The sequence below is a fragment of the Oryctolagus cuniculus genome, chromosome 12 (assembly GCF_964237555.1).
Source record: "Oryctolagus cuniculus chromosome 12, mOryCun1.1, whole genome shotgun sequence".
In the NCBI taxonomy this organism is placed as follows: Eukaryota; Metazoa; Chordata; class Mammalia; order Lagomorpha; family Leporidae; genus Oryctolagus; species Oryctolagus cuniculus.
The window spans coordinates 23,681,292-23,696,175 of NC_091443.1; the positions used below are offsets into that span (position 1 = coordinate 23,681,292).

Below are 14,884 nucleotides of genomic sequence, written 5' to 3' on the forward strand. Positions count from 1 at the left end.
TCCTCCGTTGCCTTCTGCACCTGTGTGGGCCTGCCCCGCCGGGAGAGGGCGAGCGCTGTGTGCACGCTCACGCAGCGTGGGCTGCTTTCACAGAACCGGGGTCTTACTGACTTGACCTGGAACGTGTGGACCCCGTGTCCGTGCTGGGTGCCCGCAGCAGGTTTCCTGGCCACCACGGCCTTCTGTAGGGGCGCTGGTTTCTGATGTGGTCGTCGGGGGTGGGTAGCGTGGCGATGTGCGGCTCTACTGTATCCCCGGGCAGCCTCCTCGGGTCTCCGGGGCTGTGGTCGCCCCGTGCCTCTGTGTAGTAGGATCCTGTAAGGGTGACACCCATGTGTCTGGTCCTTGGTCTTCCAATGCACACATTCGGTCCCTGCCTTATTACGATCATTTCCTTCGCTGAGTAAGAGTCGTGGGTTTCTTGAGCAAAAACAATTCAAAGAAACTTAGAGGTTTCCTGTGTCAGGATCTCGCACTGCAGCATCGATACTGTTCTTTAAAACCTTTTTTTTTTTTTGGTTGACTTCTGTTGGGAGACAAACCTATATTGTACACAAAACCGAGGGGTAGGCGTCGACATGGTTTTCAGTGGATTTTGTCGTCCGTTTTTTGATGATCAGAAGTAAAACGTTTATGGGTGGAGAGGTTGGAGAAATGAAGCGCTCTAAGGAACACGAGGGGGGAGAGGATCGCGTCTCTCACGGCTTGAGTTCTGAAATGATGTTTTGCTGAGTGATTTGGGGGTGGAAGTGGGTGTCGACCGGGAACCTGCAGGGTGTACAGCTAACACGGAACAGCGCTTACACCTTCCGTGATGGCCAAGGGCGCCCGGGCAGGGGTTTCTATGGCGAAAGGGTCGTTTTTCTTCTCATTACAGCTACAGCACGAAGTTTCAACATTAAGGAACTCGAAGGGGGGGTGTTTGGCACTGAGAGGTGTTCAGTGTTAACACTTTCAGCTGCGTTCTGGGGGTTTGGGTAGTGGAATAAAAGTATAGGCTGCACTCTGCCGTTTTCACTTCTCCCTCAGTCTCCTCTTCAGAGCTCTGCTCGCAATTGGGCAACTTTCAGTTTTTAGCGTTTTCCTTTTTCTTCTCACTAGTGCCCGAGCACCCCCTCGCTCCCCTTTGCAGTGTCCACAGAGTTAAATACTCTCCCAACACAAAAATCTGTTAGGCTCCTTACTTTTCCTTCTAGAACAAGAGGAGGTCTTTTTTTTTTTTTTTAATTTTAATTTTAAAATTTTTGACAGGCAGAGTGGACAGTGAGAGAGAGACAGAGAAAGGTCTTCCTTTACTGTTGGTTCACCCTCCAATGGCCGGCGCATGGCGCTGATCCGAAGCCAGGAACCAGGTGCTTCTCCTGGTCTCCCATGGGGTGCAGGGCCCAAGCACTTGGGCCATCCTCCACTGCACTCCTGGGCCATAGCAGAGAGCTGGCCTGGAAGAGGGGCAACCAGGACAGAATCCGGCGCCCCGCCCCGACCGGGTCTAGAACCCGGTGTGCCGGCGCCGCAGGCGGAGGATTAGCCTATTGAGCCGCGGCGCCGGCTGTTTTTTTTTTTTATATATATATATGTATTTTTATGGTCGGTGTTTAAAACAAAAAGTTGGAGATCATTAACTAAAAATAATTTTAAGAGAAATTAACAATGCTGTTCTCAGGGCAGGTGTTTGGTGCAGTTCTTTTAAAACAGACTTGTACTGCCCACATCCCAGATGGGAGGGCCTAGATTTGAGTCCAGATTCCAGCTTCCTACTAGTGTTCACCTCGGGAGGAATTAGGTAATGGCTTTTGTATTTGGGTCCTGTCATTCACATGGAAGACCTGGATTGGGTTCCTGTTTCCTGGCTTCAGCCTGGCCCAGTTCCTGCTGTTGTGAGCATTTGGAGAGTGAACCAGCAGATGGGAAATACCTGTCTGTCAAAATAAGTAAATAAATAAATTAAAAAAGGTAAAAAGGTCTACAAACTTAATAACAAAAATGATCAACTTCAGTTCAATACATGAAGCGAATAAAAGTATGTTAGTTTTTTTTTTTTTTTTTTTAAGATTTGTTTTATTTATTTGAAAGGCAGGGTTACAGAGAAAAGCAGAGACAGAGATCTTCCATTCGCTGGTTCACTCCCCAAATGGCCACAACTACTGGGCCAAAGCCAGGAGCCTCTTCTGGGTCTCCCAGTGAGTACAGGGGCCCAAGCACTGGGGCCATCGTCCACTGCTTTCCCAGGCCATTAGCAGGGAGCTGGATTGGAAGTGGAGCAGCTGGTAGTCAAACTAGTGCCCCCCTGGGATGACGGCACTGCAGGCCCAGGCTTTAACCCGCTGCACATAGAACTGCCCCTGTTAGTTCTATAATGGCCAGTATTAGAAGAGATGAAGGTGAGGGGAGAAGCGAGTGGGTGGACAGTGATGAATGGCCATGCAGAATATAGAGACAAGCATACAGAGAGAAACGCACAGAAGGGCGGAGAGACGAGAACTGCGGAAAGAAGAGACAAACGGCGCAAAGCTTTCGTTCAGCATTTGTAACCACTGTGTACACTGATCTGAGTGTTTGGGATACCAGTCACTGGACTGACCTCTGCCCTGAAGCACCTCCAGTGTGGTGAATAGTGTTCAGTGGAAATCGGTGAGAGGCCCAGATCCTAAGCACTTAAGAAAGCAAGTAATTGCTAGAAATTAAAAACTAAACATTCTACTGATGTTTGGACATAGGAGACCGCATGTTCTCTGGTACTATTTATAACGTCCAGTGAGCTGCAAAGCTCTGTGGATTCTGTTTGTTAGTAGTCTTATCTTTGCTCTCTTCCTGTTTCCTGTCCCTCTTAGCACTTCTTCCTTGGGTTACTGCCATTGCTTCATCGTCACACTCTGTTACACGGGTGCTGGTATCTGCCCTGACTTGAGCCAGAGCAGCATGTAGCTATTCAACTTTGAAAGTCATTGCAGTAAACTGTGTAGTATTCTACAAGTAATCAGATGAAGTTCAACAAGCATTTGTTGATGCCAACTGTTCACAAGTTGTGAGAAATCAACAGAATCAATTACAGAGTGGTCTTGAAATTCCAGATCACTGAGCTTGTTAATAATTGGAGAGATTACAAGCAAGATGTGAGCACTATGCCAGTGGGATTATTGAAAATATTTTTCTGCTTTGCAGACCATATACATGTTTTTCTGGTATTGATCTTTCAAGTGGGTTGCTGACTCTAGATGAATCTTTCAACTTATTTACTGTATGTATCTAGGGGTTGATATCAGATCCCATTGAAACCAATTTTTTTTAAGATCTATTTATTTATTTGAAAGAGTCAACATAGAGAAAGAAGGAGAGAGAGAGAGAGAGAGGTCTTCCATCCACTGGTTCACTCCCCAACTGGCTGCAACGGCTGGAGCTGTCCCAATCTGAAGCCAGGAGCTTCCTCCGGGTCTCCCACGTGGGTGCAGGGGCCCAAGGACTTGGGCCATCTTCTACTGCTTTCCCAGGCCATAGCAGAGAGCTGGGTTGGAAGTGGAGCAGCTGGGAGTGGAACCGGTGCTCATATGGGATACCGGCACTGCAGGTGGCAGCTTAACCCACTATGCCACAGCACAGGCCCCATATATTTTTATTTATGTTAGTTGGAAAAATAAAATATTTTATTGGGGCCGATGTTGTGGCGTAGCAGGTAAAGCCACTGCCTGTGATGCTGGCATCCCATATGGGTGTTGATTTGTGTCCCAGCTGTTCCACTTCCAATCCATCTTCCTGCTAATTTCCTGGGAAAGCAATGGAAGATGGCCCAACTGTTTGGGCCCCTGCACCTATATGGGAGACCTGGAAGAAGCTCCTGGCTTTGGACTGGCCTAGCCTGGCTGTCGTGGTCATCTGGGAGTGAACCAGTAGATGGACGATCTCTCTCCCTTTTTCTCGCTCCCTCTCTGTAGCTCTTCCAAAATAAATAAATCTTGAAAAAAAAAATTTTTTTAAATCACTGTTAGTATGGGTAGTACTAGCAATACCCAGAGCCACTTACTTGAGTGCATTAAACCTGTCAGGTTAATGAAAGGTAAGTAACTCAGATAATCCAAAAATGGATTGTTTTTAATTTGGAGTGCACAGTGGATAGGCTCAGCAAACATGTATTTTAGCAGATTTAACTTGTCAAGTGTCTTGTTAGCTCAGTGTTTTTAGCATGATGTTAATTGCTAGCCCAAGTGACTGGGCCATGGGAGGGACATTGGGTACTGTTGGGTGGGGGATAGAAGTAAGTCTAGGATTAAAACTTAGACCTAGGGATCTTTGAAACAGGTTCTGCTGGGGAGGTGTCCATTGATGGAGTGCCAGCTCCATTCCAGACTTTTCTGAATAAAGCTCGTAGAAGAAGCACTCATTTTCGTGGTGGTTACCATTCTTTGAATCAATTGGCGACAATTTAAAGTTTAGTAAGACTGAGACTTTAAGGCAGAAATAACTCTTAGCATTCCGTGTCCTTAGTATGTGCCTGTACTACCTGGTATAGCATCTTTGGTATTTCCCTTGTTAGTGTTGTCCTAGTGTGCTGTGAGTCCTGGGTTTCATCCTGAATATCTGCTAGCTTTTTTTTTTTTTTACCTCAGTCTCCCCTTTCTCCTCTCACAGTAACTATTGTTTCATTCTTTGTATTTGAGCTTTTTAAAAAAAGATCTATATATCCCATTCTAGTTATCAGTGAGATCTTATAATGTTTGACTTTCTGTGTCTGGTTTATTTCATTTAGCATAATCCCATTTGTGCTGAGGCAAATGGCAAGATTTTTTTTTTTTTTTTTTTTTTGGACAGGCAGAGTTAGACAGTGAGTGAGAGAGACAGAGAGAAAGGTCTTCCTTTCTGTTGGTTCACCCCCCAAGTGGCCGCTACAGCTGGTGTGCTGCGGCTGGCGCACTGCGCCGATCCGAAGCCAGGAGCCAGGTGCCTCCTCCTGGTCTCCCATGTGGGTGCAGGGCCCAAGGACCTGGGCCATCCTCCACTGCACTCCCGGGCCACAACAGAGAGCTGGACTGGAAGAGGGGCAGCCGGGACAGAATCCGGCGCCCCAACCAGGACTAGAACCTGGGGTGCTGGCGCTGCAGGTGGAGGATTAGCCAAGTGAGCCATGGTGCTGCCCCCCCCCCTTTTTAAGATTTATTTATTTATTTGAAAGGCAGAACTAGAGAGACTGAGCGACACAGAGATTTTTAATCTGCTGGCTCACTCCCCAAATGGCTACAATGGCTGGGGCTGGGCCATGCTGAAGCCAGAAGCCTGGGACTCCATTCGGATCTCCACACACACATACATGGGGGTGGCAAGGCCAACTTTGGGCCATCTGCTGCTTTCCCAGGTGCATTATCAGGGAGCTGGATTGGAAGCGGAGCAGCTGGGACTTGAATTGGTGCCCTTATTGGATGCCAGTGTTGCAGGTGGTGACTTAACCCTGCTGGAATGATAGCCCAAGAACTCAATTTTTTTTTTTTTTGGACAGGCAGAGTGGACAGTGAGAGAGAGACATAGGGAGAAAGGTCTTCCTTTGCTGTTGGTTCACCCTCCAATGGCCGCCGTGGCTGGCACGCAGCGGCCGGCGCACTGCGCTGATCTGAAGCCAGGAGCCAGGTGCTGCTTCTGGTCTCCCATGGGGTGCAGGGCCCAAGCACTTGGGCCATCCTCCACTGCACTCCTGGGCCATAGCAGAGAGCTGGTCTGGAAGGGGCAACCAGGACAGAATCCGGCGCCCCGCCCCGACCGGGTCTAGAACCCGGTGTGCTGGCGCCGCAGGCGGAGGATTAGCCTATTGAGCCGCGGCGCCAGCCAAGAACTCCATTTTTAAGGCTGAATAATATTCTTTTGTGTGTGTTTGTGTGTGTATACACAATCTCTTTTTAAAAAAGCTTTTATTTATTTGAAAGAGAGATATAGAAACAGGATTGAGCCCATCCAGTTTTTTACTCCTCAAATGCCCGCGAGTTTCAGGGCTGTGCCAGACTGAAGTTGGGAGCCAGGTGCATAATGTAAGTCTCCCAGGGGTGACAGGGACCCAGGTACTGCAGCTGTCACCTGCTGCCTTCCACAGTGTGCACGAGCAGGAAGCCAGAGCCAGGACTTCAACCCAGGCACTCTCATAAGTGGCATCTTAACCACTAAGCCAGAATCCACCTCATACCACACTTTCTTTTCTTTAAAAATTACTTTATTTGAAAGGCAGTGAAAGAGAGAGAAAGAAATCTCCCATGCACTGTGCATTTTCCAAATGCCCTTAATAGCTGAGACCAGGCCAGGCTTAAGTTAGGAGACAGAAGCATGGAACTCCGTTTATGTCTCCAGGTCTTCTGTGTGGGTGGCAAGGACCCACTGCTCAAGCCGTCACCCTGCCTCCCAGGGTAGAATTGGGATCCCATGTGGGACTTGAACACAGGCACTCTGACATGTGATATGCGTGTCCCAAGCAATCTTTTTTTAAGAAAAAGATTTATTTATTTGAAAGCAGAGTGACAGAGAGAGAGAGGAAGAGATAGAGAAAGAGATCTTTTCACTGGTTAGCCTATCTTTTATTCACTGACTAGCCTATTTTATTCACTGGTTCACTCCCCAAATGTCTGCAGTGGCTAGCTGGGATTGGCCAGGCCAAAGCCAGGAGCCTGGAATTCTAGCCTGGTCTCACATGTAGGTGTCCCGAGCACTTGGGCCATCCACCTCTGCTTTCCCAGGCATGTTAGTAGGGAGCTGGATGCAAAGCAGAGTACCCGGGACTTGAATGGGGTTCCAGCTGGTATGGGATACAGGATTTGTTTGTTTGTTTTAGATGTATTTATTTGTTTGAAAGTCAGAGTTGCAATGAGAGAGGGAGAGACGGAGGGAGATCTTCCATCTTCTGGTTCACTCCTCAGATGGCTGCAACAGCTGAGGCTGGGCCAGGATGAAGCCAGGAGCTTTTTCTAGCTCTCCCATGTGGGTGGCAGGAGCCCAAGCGCTTGGGCCATCTTCCGCTGCTTTTCCCAGGCCGGTAGCAGGGAGCTGCATTGGAAGTGGAGCAGCCGGGACACCAAGCAGCACCCATGTGGGATGCCAGCGTCCCAGGCGGCTTTCCCTGCTATGCCATGATGCCAGTCCCTGCTCAGTATATCATATAACATCATGTTGCATACCTTAAATATACACAATAAAATTGAATAATTTAAAAACCTAATAATTTCGTGTTTTTTGTGTGTGTGTGTGTGTGTGTGTGTGTGGTAGCAGAACAGAAGAAAATTAAATACACTGAAAAGTTCTTTGCCAGATAGAGTTCTTTGCACATATTGATTGATTGATTGATTGACTCAGTTGTGTCCTTCCCACCCTGCCACCATTGGCGTGGCCTCCTGCCCAAGCCTAGTGTTACCTGAGGCCTGGAGCAGTGGGCTTCAGCTTTTAGCATCCAGTAATCCTTTTGGGAGTCAGGGGGGATGATGCACTTTTACAGAATGCAGATCCCTATGGCAGGGCTGGCCTTCTGTTTCGTTTGGGGAGATAGTGTGGTGGCCATTTAGTGGCTTTGCGCTCTGAGGCACAGCATGAAGTCACCTTTGTGACACATTGGCAGCTGTCCTTTGGTTTTAGTTTCCAGTATAGGATTTAGCTTTGTTTCCAAAATTCTACCCCAGGTCTGTTCACTGGATTTCTACCCTGTTCCTTACACTCTTTATTTTAGAATTGTGCCTTGTTCTCCACTTTCTAGAACTGGGCCTAGCTTCCCATCTGCCACACTGTCTTCCAGGGATCAGGTTCTGCTGCCTGTTCGCAGGCTTCTCTGAACTGTTAGGTGTCCCATCCTTTGACTCCCTTGGTTGCCCTGCCACCTCTGGTTGTAGTTGAGAACACCAGAATACCTCCTATCCCAACTCAGGGAAGGGGCAAAAGACTTTAAAATCCACCAGTTCCCTGTCGTCCTCCCTTTTGTGGTCTCCCGAGGACATTGGACCTCTCTGTGTTCCTTTTCCACCTGGAACTTCTTGCAGCTTTCATTCTTTTTAATTTTTTAAAATATTTTTTAAGATTTATTTATTTGAAAGAGAGGTAGAGATAGGTCTTCCATCCTCTGGTTCACTCCCCAGATGGCCACCAACAGCCAGAGGAGCTTCTTCCGGGTCTCCCACGTGGATGCAGGGGCCCAGGGACTTGGGCCATCTTCTCCTGCTCTCCCAGGCCAGCAGAGAGCTGGATCGGAAGTGGAGCAACAGGGACTTGAACCTGTGCTGATATGGGATGCCGGTGCTTTAGGCCAGGGCGTTAACCCACTGGCCCACAGCACCGGCCCTCTTTCTTGCAGCTCTCTTAGCAATTAGTCTAGAGGTAGGTAGGATGCAGAGTACAGAGGGTTGTTCCCTTTTGCTGCCTGCTTCACTTGCTTGTTTTCCTGTTGTGCACTGAATCCCCACAGGGGTCCCGGTAGTCCAGAGATATAGTTCCTCTGGTGCTGCTGTCCAGGGATGAGTGACAGTGGGTAGCATTCATTCCTTCATTCACTCAGCCGCTCGTTCCATAAGTAATTATTGAACACCCACCGTGTGCTTCCTGGAAGTACAGTGTGAAGTAAAGCACTGTCACACATGGGTGAACTGACATGATCTTGCTTTCAAGGATGTTACATTCTGGGGCGGGAGCAAAGCAGCTCAGTTCCACAGGGCTCCATAAATTCCTGAACAGCGGGTGTCCTGAGAGCACACAGGAGAAGCAGCTAATTCAGCAGGTGGTGAGGACTGAGCTGTCTTGAAGGTCTGTGTTTTTCCTTTAATGAGTTCCTTGGGGGGAGAAATGGATTGCCTCACGCTCTTCCTGTCTGGTTTTTTGCTTGTTTGTTTCCTTGTGTAATTTAAGGTCTCTACTTTGCTCCTGTTGCTTTCCCCTTTGCTGTCTTTGTTATTCTTTGTGTAATAATTTTACATTACTGCCCTGAGAAGTTTCTTTTAAGGTTCAAAGGAAGGTATGAAAAATCCAATCTTATAAGCAGTTTTGTGTTGTTGCTATCTAAAATTAGGACGTGAAGATTATTGTGTACTCAGAATTTTTAGTAGGAAAATGGGACAAATTTGCATATGAAGTGAAAATGGTTATTACATGACAAAATATGTAGATCAGATTTCTAGAAACAGAATTAGTCCACAACAATCAAGAGTAGGAAAGCCAGTAAAAAGTCTTATCTCTTAATTACTGCTGTGAATGTCCAAAGTACATTCTCTTAGGTGAAACATGTTCATTACTGTTTTATGATCTTCTCAAATTAAAAGGTAGTCTAGGATTGTATATATTTCAAAGGGAAACTATCTTAATTCAGTTACTCAATAAAGTATTCTTTATATGTTTCCTTACAAGTAGATTGTAAAATTATTTTTATAGGCAACGGGTCTCCCTAAATATGATTGAAATTACTGTACAATGCAAGTATTCAGATCAGAGTACCATAAGGATTTCTTCAACTTTTTTTTAAATGAAAGCTTTTATTTAATAAATATATGTTTTATAAGTACAACCTTTGGATTATAGCTGTTCTTCTCCCTATATCCGCCCTCCCACCCCCAAACATCCTACCTCCTACTCCCTCTCCCATCCCATTCTTCATTAAGATTCATTTTTAATTATCTTTATACAAAGATGATCAACTCTATATTAAGTAAAGATTTAACAGTTTGCACCCACACAGACATACAAAGTATAAAGTACTGTTTGAAGACTAGTTTTACCATTAATTCTCATAGTACAACACATTAAGGACAGAGGTCCTACGTGGGGAGCAAATGCACAGTGACTCCTGTTGTTGATTTAACAATTGACACTCTTATTTATGATGTCAGTGATCACCTGAGACTCTTGTCATGAGCTGCCAAGGCTATGGAAGCCTCTTGAGTTCACAAACTCCAACCTTATTTACACAAGGCCATAGTCAAAGTGGAAGTTCTCTCCTCCCTTCAGAGAAAGGTACCTCCTTCTTGGATGGCCCCTTCTTTCCACTGGGATCTCACTCGCAGAGATCTTTCATTTAGGTCATTTTTTTTGCCAGTCTTGGCTTTCCATGCCTGAAATGCTCTCATGGGCTCTTCAGCCAGATCCGAATGCCTTAAGGGCTGATTCTGAGGCCAGAGTTCAGCTTTTTTAAAAAAAATTTATAGCGTTGTTTTCATTATGTGCCTATTATTTAAAGCACTACTTAAGTAATTCTGCTAGGCATTGACTGACCCCAAATAGACATCTAGGATTTCTAGTTTCATAGCTAATAACATTGTCTGATTATAATTTCATATTGTGTCGTACTGTAGGGACATTTAACAGTTGGGCTAGCAAACACAGTTAAGACTTTAATTTTGAGTATTTGAAGACTAGGATTGACTTTGTGGTCTGCTATCTCTATTTTGCTGCTGCTGAGTTATTTCTAAGTACTATTCCAAACCTATAAAAATTGTTATGGCCCCCGGTTGCCCCTCTTCCAGGCCAGCTCTCTGCTGTGGCTAGGGAGTGCAGTGGAGGATGGCCCAAGTGCTTGGGCCCTGCACCCCATGGGAAACCAGGAGAAGTACCTGGCTCCTGCCATCGGATCAGCGCTGTGTGCCGGCCGCAGCGCGCCGGGCGCGGCGGCCATTGGAGGGTGAACCAACGGCAAAGGAAGACCTTTCTCTCTGTCTCTCTGTCTCTCTCTCTCACTGTCCACTCTGCCTGTCAAAAAAAAAAAAAATTGTTATGGCTCAACATTTGGGGGAATGTTTGATCCTTATAATGCAAATTCAGTATCATTTCTTTTATTTTTTAATTAATTAATTAATTAATTAATTTATTTTTGACAGGCAGAGTGGACAGTGAGAGAGAGACAGAGAAAAGGTCTTCCTTTGCCGTTGGTTCACCCTCCAATGGCTGCTGCAGCCAGTGCGCTGTGGCCGGTGCAGCGCGCTGATCTGATGGCAGGAGCCAGGTACTTACCCTGGTCTCCCATGGGGTGCAGGGCCCAAGCACTTCCCTGGCCTGGAAGAGGGGCAACTGGGACAGAATCCAGCGCCCTGACCGGGACTAGAACCTAGTATGCTGGTGCCGCAGGCGGGGGATTAGCCTGTTGAGCCGCGGCGCCGGCCAGTATCATTTCTTTTTATACACTTACTAAGCTTGTCTCTGACCTGTACATCCTGTGGAAATTAAAGGAAAGGAAAGGGGCCAGTGTTGCCGTCCTGTGGGTCAAGCTACCACCTGCTATACCAGCATCCCTTATGGGCACTGGTTTGAGTACCAACTGCTCCACTTCCAATCCAGCTCCTTGCTAATGTGCCTGGGAAAGCAGCAAAATGTGGACCAAATGCTTGGGCCTCTACCACCCGAAGGAGACCTGGATGGAGTTCCTGGTTCCTGGCTTTGGTCTGGCCCAGCCCAGGCTGTTGCAGCCAACTGGGGGAATGAACCAGCAGTTGGAATATCTCCCTCTCTCTTTGCCTTTCTCTCTCACCCTGTAACTCTGCCTTTCAAATAAATATATGCAATATTAAGAGCAAGGACATGGACAAGTGAGTTACTAGAACTCAGAGTCTCTGGAGAGCTAAGAATAGACTTCAGGAAAGCTGGGTCTCAGTGGGAGCCTCAAGCCCCGGGAAATGCAGGTGGCACATGCTGTCTCTCACCATCCCCGCCGGTCACTGCTGCTTTGTGCATCTTTAAAAATCTGTGCTTTTCTACCAGCTGGCCCATGTGCTCTCTGGTTCACCTGGTGGTACTTGTTGGTCTAGTCACAGGGGACCTCTTAGTCGCCATTCCATCCTCCTGGAGAGGGGACCATGGCTTGGTTTAGGCCGCGTGCCCCACCCCCTTGGCCAGCTCAATCTTGGCCTGGAGGGCAGAGTTACAGAATGGCACCCGCTGTGAATGAGGGTCATTATGAGCTCAGAACACCCCATAAAAGTCTCCACTGTATTGCATTCCTGGGGATGTAAGAGGACTACCAGTGGGAGTGTTCCCAGATTATTGCCATCCCCATCTCAGAGAATTGCCCAGAGAGTGAGGGCTGGTTGGGTAGGGGGCTCTTTCATAATAACCCTGGGAAGGAAAAGAACACCATTGCATCTAACATTTCACTTAATGTTTCATTTTTCTTTGTAACAGGTTAGTGGTTACTTGGATGATTGTACCTGCGATGTTGAAACCATTGATAAATTTAATAACTACAGGCTTTTCCCAAGACTACAAAAACTCCTTGAAAGTGACTACTTTAGATATTACAAGGTATTTTAATTTAATTTTTTGGAATAAGAATATTTAAAATGGATAATTACATTTTATTAAGAATTATTGAGCTTTAAAATTGTGGTTATTATTTAACATTGATAGAGGCTTTTTAAGGAAAACTTGGTTTAGAAGAGTGAGCCATGTGATCCTGACAGTACCCACTGGATCCTTTTAATTGTAGTATCTTGAATTTTTCTTGCTAGAGCTAGAAACAAGTTGGTTACATTGAAGTTAGAACAGAAACTGTTATATTGTTACCAAAAATAGTGAGCTATTATTTTCATAAAGCATCAGCTTGGCTATAGTTAATTGAAATACTTACATGTTTTTGTGAAACAGCATGCTTTTAGTCTGAACTGTATTGTTCAGACTTGTATTTTATCTTTGGTAACTGCTGAAGGGGTCTAGAACTGATTGTTGCAGTACTTAGTTGGCGTATGAGTTCCTAGTTGCCTAACTGTTCCCTGCATGTTCACGGCTTCTTGCTTTAAAAGCCTCTGAGTTGAGCAGTGGAGATAGAAGCTCTTTTGGCTCTTCTGGCCTTCTGTGCAAGGGTCTGGTTGGTAGCAGCAGGCCTATGTTGGTCTAACCAGCTGTACCAGTTTCCATATAGCAGCCACACTTTTAAACACTCACTGGAACTTGACAACAGATAAGTGGAAGAGAGAGATTAAGTGTAGCTGACAATATGATGATATTGTCATAGTTCAACATCTTATTTATACATGCTTTTTTTTCCCTATTATTTTGTAGGTGAACCTGAAGAGGCCTTGTCCTTTCTGGAATGACATCAGCCAGTGTGGAAGGAGGGACTGTGCTGTTAAACCCTGTCAATCTGTAAGAACCGTGTCTATATTCAAGACGGTCACATCTTTTTTTATTGGTTACTAGTTTTTAAAGAGGGCCATTATCGGTAAAATAGTATTTCAGTCCTTACCTTCAGTGTAACATCCAGCAGTTACATATTAAACGCCAAAACTTGCAAAGATAAAGCCTACTTTGAATTATACTGCCTTCATAATAATAAAATTGCATGGGTAGTATAATCCTTTGAACTTATTAGGGAGGTGAATCATTCTTTTGGCTTTATTTTTTTCTTCTTGCATCTGATGTGTAGAAAGTTATGTATATAGTGTAATAAAAGGCAATTAATGTAGTTTAAACAAAAATCCTTCCCTTTATTTGATGTGTATTTTCCCCTCGGATTTTCTGGGAGAGAAGTTGGGAATAGACAAAACACCTGGTTTTACTTAGGAATTCTTGGTGCATTAAAATTTGAGGTATTCTGTTGTGACAGCAGACACTGTTACATGCTTCCATAAGAAGCCACTTTTTTTCCTGCTAAAAACATACATTTTTATTCCACTTTTAAAAATTGTGGCAGAGAATACAGAACCAGAAGTTTATCAAGTGTAACTGTTTTCAAGCGTGCAGTTCAGTGGCTTTAAGGGCATGCACAGTGTTGTGTACCCATTACTACCATGCAGCTGCAGAACCTTTTCATCCTCCCAAACTGAAACGCTGTGCTGGTTAAGCACTGACTCCCGGCCCTGGCACCCACCCTTCAGCTGCCTTCTCTGTGAGCTGGCTAGTCTTCACCATTTAGCCGCCTTCTCTGTGAGCTGGCTAGTCTTAGGTTCCACGTGGAAGGAGAAGCCCAGGTTTTATCCTTCTGCATCTGCTTTGTCTCATTTAGCTCAGTGTTCTCCAGCTGATGCCTGCTGTGGCATGGATCAGAATGTTACTCCTTTGGGAGGTTGAATAATGGTTTTGTACTGTCTGTGCTATGTTTCTTTTATACATTCATGTTAAACGTGTATAAATGATTAAGGATCATTTCAAGTTGATGGACCTTAGGTTGTTTCCCCCTTTGGGGCTGTTTTGAGTAATGCTACCATGACCGAGGGAGTGCAGGTACCTGTTTGAGTCTTACCTTTCAGTTCTTTGGGGTGTATACCTAGAAATGGAATGGCTGAGTCATGTGCTAATTCTATGTTCAATTTTTTGGGGAACTGCCAATTGTCTTCCATAGTGGCTACACCATTTTATATTTCTCTCAGCAGTGCACAAGAATTCCAATTTCTCCACATCTTGACAATACTGTTATCTTCTGTTTTTTTGCCTTTTTTTTTTTTTTTTTTTTTTTGGCCATAGCTATCCTTATAGATGTGAAGTGGTATTGTGATTTTGAGGAGTTATTCATTTTATTTAAAAGATTTTTTATTTATTTATTTGAGAGGTAGAGTTACAGACAGAGAGAGGGAGAGACAGAAAAGTCTTCCTTCTGCTGCTTCACTTCCCAAATGGCCACAGTGGCTAGAGCTAGGCCAATCTGAAGCCAGGAGCCAGGAGCTTATTCTAGGTTTCCCATATGGGTGCAGGGGCCCAAGGACTTGGGCCATCTTCTGCTGCTTTCCCAGGCCATAGCAGTGAGCTGGATTGGAAGGGAAGCAGCCAGGACTAAAACTGGTGCTCATCTGGGATGCCGGCACCAAAGGTGGAGGCTAAGCCGCTATACCAAAGTGCGGGCCTGAGGAGTTATTATTAAACATGCAACTATTGCTACATAGACCTATAAGCATGTGGAATTAAGGGAAATGTAACACTGACTTATAGATATTTTATGAGAATGAGAAGCTTGTTTTTAGTTGTATTG

General features: G+C 45.5%; 1 protein-coding gene across 9 annotated transcripts in view; it reads left to right on the forward strand.

The window, feature by feature from the left end:
* ERO1A (endoplasmic reticulum oxidoreductase 1 alpha) overlaps positions 1 to 14,884 on the forward strand; it is a 50,180-nt gene that overhangs the window by 744 nt on the left and 34,552 nt on the right. For 5 of the 9 annotated variants that reach the window (XM_017348299.3, XM_051822856.2, XM_051822853.2 and 2 more), the window contains exons 1-3: positions 11,866 to 12,000; positions 12,106 to 12,225; positions 12,982 to 13,065. In XM_017348299.3, the coding sequence (XP_017203788.1) occupies positions 11,869 to 12,000; positions 12,106 to 12,225; positions 12,982 to 13,065 (336 nt within the window). In that variant the 5' untranslated portion in view covers positions 11,866 to 11,868. Of the gene's footprint in view, positions 1 to 11,865; positions 12,001 to 12,105; positions 12,226 to 12,981; positions 13,066 to 14,884 lie in introns of those variants that run through there. The other 4 variants (XM_051822854.2, XM_051822858.2, XM_051822859.2 and 1 more) reach the window with 1 other exon arrangement.